We start from the raw sequence: 6,000 nt of genomic DNA, 5'->3' as shown, positions 1-6,000 counted from the left end.
GTCACTGCTCAGGGGGAAAACGCCGTCGCTGGGCTCCTGGGTGAAGACGGGGCCGTGCTGCGAGTTCTCTGAGACAAAGAGAAAAAAACAGACAAACTGCATAAAGTGACAATGAATTACACAGGTAGTGACACGGGTAGTAAAACTCTGTGGCTTTTTAATTAGCTGTCGAGGAGCTACTTCAATAATTAAAATAAAATAAAAACCAAACAACAACCCTCTAATGTACATTTCACAGGGTGGCGACAAGGCAGGAGAAGGTGGCGGCCCCTCCGGAGGCTCAGTTCCAGCAGGAGGCTGTAAACACAAGGCTAAATAAGCACTTTTTTAGACATCTAAAAAGTTTTTTTTTTGTATTATTATTATAATCATAATTACTCAAGCTGCCTGAGCTCACGGAGACTGGGATGAAAAACACGTCTTTAAAAAAAGTTGGAACACTTGGCTTTTCATCACAGGCCAATTAAAGGAAACACTTTCTCAGTCTGATTATTGCAGCAACATTAGCATAATGTTTATTTTCCCTTCATTCCTCTATTGAAAATCTAACAGAGGAAATGAAAATGACAAAAAAAAAGTCATTTTTATTTTAAAGGGGTAATTGCCGGTTTGATAAGCAGGTCCTGACGCCTGTCACCTTCCTTAGCGCCGCGCCTGTCGAGCCGCCGAGTCCTTCTGCCAACAGGCTCGTTAGTTGACGTCGCCCTCGTGTCAAAATTGCGCAGGAAAAAAAAAAAAAAGTGTAATTAGTTTTGAAGAGCAGCGCTGGTTAACAAATGAGGAAATGAGGCGTGCGGCGTGGACGGACGGACGGACGGACGGACGGACGGACGTGGCAGTTAAACCTTCGGAATAAATATTCATGTGCTCACAAGAAGTTGAGTGCTGAGTTGAGGGTTTTTATATGAGGTCCCCCCCGCACCCCCCCCCCAAAAAAAAGTCCATCAAAATGAATCATTTGGTCTCCGGCTCTGATTCCGGCCTCAGCAGAGACTCTGCAGGGATGGGAAAAGTTTGAGGCAGACACACTGAGCAGCACCTGCTGCTGCTGCTGCTGCTGCTGCTGCTGCTGTCGGTGGGTCTTTCTGGATAAACGGGACCTTTAGTCACAGTCACAGCAGCGGGCAGACAAAATAATGAAGTTGCGTGACAGCTGCAGGTTCTGCCCGACAGGCCACTGAGTCACTCTGGCTCTCGGCTCTGGAGGTGTTTGGAAACTCTCACCTGCAGGCTGGCAGTGACTTGATGGGACGTCCGCTGACAGACGACAGGCATTGGGGGCTGTCTATTGGTTGATTGTGGCGGCAGCACACACTGGCAGGCTGGCAGGCTGCTGCTCCATTCTGGGAAAAGACGGAGGGACTCGGTCTGACGAGTCGTCAGACTCGCTGAGTCATTCCTAACTCAACTTGGTTAAAGTATTTATATCTGATGCGGGCGGAGCCGTGCACGTCCGCACAGTCACCCCAGCCTTCACAGATGGTGCGGGAGTTATTCGTTGACTGACATGCTGACTGAGAGGGAGCTGCTTCCTGTCAGCTGCACTGCGGAGGACGAGGCACCGACCTTGGCCGACCTTGGCCCGCCCCCCTTGGTCTCAGTGACATCATCACGGCCGTGACGAGAGCGGGAGCCGTCTCCTCACGCCTCGTCTCCGACGTCACTGCCGTCCTCCACATTGAACACAGCCAATGAAGCTCTGGCAGCCGGAGCTGCTCGTGCTCGGGCGTGCGTTCAGGGATGACGTTTGATTGGTTTTCATGGGGATGCATGCAAATGACAGATCAGTGGCGCGTTCAAGGAGCAAGAAGAAAAAAAAAAAAAAAAAAAAAAAAAAACTCCTCTTCTCACAAGTTGGAGGTTTGTTGCTCTTGTTTGAAGATGGCGGCCGACGTGTCAGGGGTTAAAAATCGCTCAGTTACTCCTTCAGAAAGGCAGCAGAGGAGCTTTTGGCTCCGCCCCCTCCACCGCCTGCAGAGGTCAGGATCCAAACTTGTTGATTTCATGATTCATGTCTCGTTTGTCAAGCAAGTGAGTCACAAGTCTCACTGCTCAGATGACGCCTCCTCTGTCAACGTCACAAGAATGGACTGACGCTCGTCGCTCGTCCCACAAAAAATTGAGAGGGAAATCGATACAAATACGAATCAATACGCTATACAGAGAGATAAAAGTGTGATTGTTTATGCGGAATGATTTTTGAATGAATTTGCATTTCGTGGGGGTGACAGAAAAAAAGAAAGAAAAACTCAGCAAAACGCCTCCCGATGTGTAAAAATGCCTTCAGAGGGATGTTCTACCTGAGGCTCCTGCAGAAGGCTGACGTGCCGCCACTCTGCAGGGACCTGCTGCTCCGAGACCAGCGCAGGATAAATTAGCTGCTGAGGATTTTTTTTTTTTAGTGCTTCTTGCTGCACTTAATCTAAGTGGCAGCGCTGGGACATAAAGTAAGGAAATTGCATAATAAAACAGAGAGACTTTAAAAGGGCCGGCGGGGCATTTCTTTAAAAAAAATATATATATATATATATCTTTTCAAGGTTAGCAACGCCTCCAATGTAAAAGCTAAACAGATTCATGTTCAGCGGAGCCGCAGGACCAATAACGCTTTCAGACTAATTAACGTCAAGAACGGCAGGAACCACTTTCACTTTGTGCTTTTAGAAAGATTTTCAAATCATATGGCCATAGGGTTCCGTTCACAGATTGCGCCCAAGCGGAATGTAACCCGTTTTGTCCATTCTGTCTCCTTAAATGTTTGAAATGGAAGACGACGCGTCTGAAGCCTCATCAAAGGTCCTGTCTGGCTGTGATTGAAGTTTTTAATATTACACAGAGTGCGATTCATTTTTAAAATGTTGACCAAGTTGAGGAGCTGTGGCCCCCTGGTGGGCTGGAAGCGCAGTGTTTTTTTGTTTTTTGTTTTTTTTTAGGATTTGATCTTGTATTTTAGGTCAATGCTTGATTTTTAGGATAAACAATACACAAAATCCACACACTTCAGTCGGTGCTAAAATGTTTCATTTACTTGGTAGATCCTGCCAGTCGGCTACGCTTGTCTAAGTAGACACGACACAGTCGTTACAGTGGAACGGCTCATTAAATGGTCACAGAGTAATTGAAGACTTTGTCATTTAAGACAGAGAATTTATGGAAGGGCAAAAGTGAACTTTTTCAGACATTTAAACTCCTATTGAAAATACATGTAGAGATGTTCAACTTTCCATTTTTTTTGGGTGGATGGATAATTGATATGCAATGCAACTGGTTATCATTGATCTGATCTCCTCCCGAGAGACTTTTTTTTCCCCACCTTAAACTCGTGTTCTAATGAGAGTTCAGATATTTAATACTGCGTCTTTGAATTCAAACAGGAACCGCCTGTCTGTGGGACAGGTGCACGTCAGGTAGCGTTGGCGGTGGGAGGCGGCCAAGTCTCACCAGCCAGGCAGCCGCTGAGTGACAGAAGGATGAGCAGTTCCCATGGCAACAGCATCTTCATCTTCCAAGGTCAGAGGATCCCCGTCTTCCCCGTCCAGCGGAATGCTGAGAATGTGCCGGAAGACTTTCTGGGCTGGAAGACAGAGAGAGAGAGAGAGAGAGAGAGGTAGAGAGAGAGAGAGAGAGAGGTAGAGAGAGGGAAGAATAAACACGGAGCGTCGACCTCTCTGACAAAACAGGAAACAAACCACTAAGGCCGCTAAATTAGTTGGCCGTCATTAATTCCCGGCAGGGAAAAAAAAATCTGTACGGAGATCCAACGACCGATGGCAGGGAGCCCAGATATGAAGTGCTTCAAAAGCAGCTTCGCTCCCGGGAGGCACGAACACACACACGCACGCACGCACGCACGCACGCACGCACGCACGCACGCACGCACGCACGCACGCACACGCACACGCACACGCACACGCACACGCACACGCACACACACACACACACACACACACACACACACACACACACACACACACACACGATCTATGCATGAGCTCCCAGAGGCAGCAGTAGCAGATGAACACCCTGCCAAAGGTAGGAGCTCAGCGCCGCTAAACTATTGGCTCAACAAACTCCATATTTACTCCAGCAAAACGTCTCCACACTGCTTTACATTATTCATCACAGGGTTCCGCTGCTCAAAGCAGACGTTTTTTTTTTATTTATTTAAAAAAAAAAAAAAAAAACATGCATCGGGGTGCGATGTTTTCTCTCCGAGTGCCCAGCAGGAAAAAAAAACCTCTTGGTTTGAACAGCGACGGCGAGGAAGCATCTTTCCAGAGGAATGTCGAGGAAAAGAAAAACGACAAACAGGAAAAGCACAGGAGAGGTTTTTACAGCGGCTGCTGGTTTGCAGCCTGCTTGCTGACTTGCATCTCTTCCCGTTACGATCCCGCTGCGTTACGAGCGGCAGTGACTCTATTTATCATGCGGAGGAAAAATAAATTGAAAAAATAAAACTAAAAAGTAAAGCGGTGGTGGAGAGGAGAGACTAGAACTATCCCACAGCACAGCCTGATAGCCTCGGACCTAAAACACTGCAGCCTTTTGGGGGGGGGGGGGGGGGGGGAGGCGGTTAGCAATACGTCTAATGGTTGTCTTCTGTATTACTAGTGGTAAAGAGTGGCGCAAAAGACTTTCTAAAAAGAAAAAGGCCACTAAGGCACAGACCAAAAGAACGTTTGAATCTGAAAAATAAAGATGGATCAGCAAGCACGGGAGGATTTCAAAAGACAAGTAAACAAAAAATTGTGATCAACCCCAAAAAATAACAGAAAGACGACTGACTGATTGTTCAAATATGAGATCGGATGGATCCATTTTTAGCTGGTGGGAATGCAGTGCATTTCCCACCAGGTGGGGTCACCAAAGTCTCTTGGACCAAAAAAAAAAAGGCAGAAAGAAAGAAAGAAAGAAAGAAAGAAAGAAAGAAAGAAAGAAGGAAAGGCAGAAAGAAAGAATTTGTGTTCCCCAGCTTCTCTCAGAATTCCTGTCACAGGTCAGCATCAGTTTCAGTCTTGACAGGATGATGGTGTTGGATATTGCTCCTCCGGCTCTTCACAGCTCAGGTGTTAACGTGCCATCAGGAGGTGAGTGACAGTCTGCTGGAGCTCTGTCTGTTCCCCGTGTCTGACAAGTTGTTCTTTTTTCTTTACTCTCTGGATGAACCGAGACCTGGGACCGGCTGCTTGACCAACAGCCAAGAAAGCCCTGGAAAGTAATTAGCAACCGCTAACTGCTGCTAACACTCTGACGCTCCATGCTGAACGTCAGATGGGTTTTATTGCAGCAAAGGCACTTTTTGGAGTCACAGTATATGAGTAAATCCTCAAGAACTTGGGGAAGCGTTGCACTTTCCAGTTTAATGATGTTTCTCTGATATTCTTCTGACTAATTAAACATCGGAATGAGAACTTCCAGAACTGTCCAGAGTGATGCTAAATTGCTGTCACTCTGTCAATCCCATGCTGTCAATCCCATGTGTAACCAAGACTCAGTGTGGAATGCAGTGGAACGTTGTCCCGTCTCAGCTTCCTCCCAGTTTGGCTCGTCCGGTGCGAGGAGCTCATCATCTCCGAAACATTAAACCGGCATTAAAAAAAAAAAAAAAAAGTCTCCTCCACACAGAATATACGAAACATTTATCCTTGTCAGTAGCCACTCCTGCCTTTAATCATCTCCCGCCGGCTATCTCACCATCCGCAGCCGGCGTGAGAGGCAGTTTTGGCGGCGTGAAGCACATTATCCGTGGCGGGGGGTCCTTACACTGTTTGGGATTATCCCCCACGGATAGTTTCCCTTCCGGGCGCCATTAACCAGGCCTCATCCCATTCCGTGTTTTCCCTGCACCTGCGATCACGATCCACCGGGCAGCAGAATTGCTACTGTGTGTGTGTGTGTGTGTGTGTGTGTGTGTGTTTTTCCTTCTAGGGTGTATGAATTAATCACGGAGATCACAAGCAGCTACTTTAAATTTCTGGACTGTGACCAAGAAACACATCC

The 6,000-nt window shown here is 47.2% G+C and overlaps 1 protein-coding gene across 3 annotated transcripts in view; it reads right to left on the bottom strand.

Moving 5' to 3' along the window:
- cntn6 (contactin 6) overlaps window positions 1-6,000 on the bottom strand; it is a 69,371-nt gene that overhangs the window by 25,182 nt on the left and 38,189 nt on the right. For all 3 annotated transcript variants that reach the window (XM_076013389.1, XM_076013387.1, XM_076013388.1), the window contains 2 exons: window positions 3,442-3,574; window positions 1-68 (listed from right to left, as the gene is read on the bottom strand). The exon at window positions 1-68 is cut by the window's left edge and continues 56 nt beyond it. In XM_076013389.1, the coding sequence (XP_075869504.1) occupies window positions 1-68; window positions 3,442-3,502 (129 nt within the window). In that variant the 5' untranslated portion in view covers window positions 3,503-3,574. The remainder of the gene's footprint in view (window positions 69-3,441; window positions 3,575-6,000) is intronic.

This window comes from Nelusetta ayraudi, unplaced genomic scaffold (assembly GCF_046127955.1).
Source record: "Nelusetta ayraudi isolate G7.1 ecotype Tasmania unplaced genomic scaffold, CSIRO-AGI_Nayr_v1 ptg000146l, whole genome shotgun sequence".
Classification (NCBI taxonomy): Eukaryota; Metazoa; Chordata; class Actinopteri; order Tetraodontiformes; family Monacanthidae; genus Nelusetta; species Nelusetta ayraudi.
Note: the sequence above shows the minus strand (reverse complement) of the source record. Positions and strands in the feature narration are given on the sequence as shown.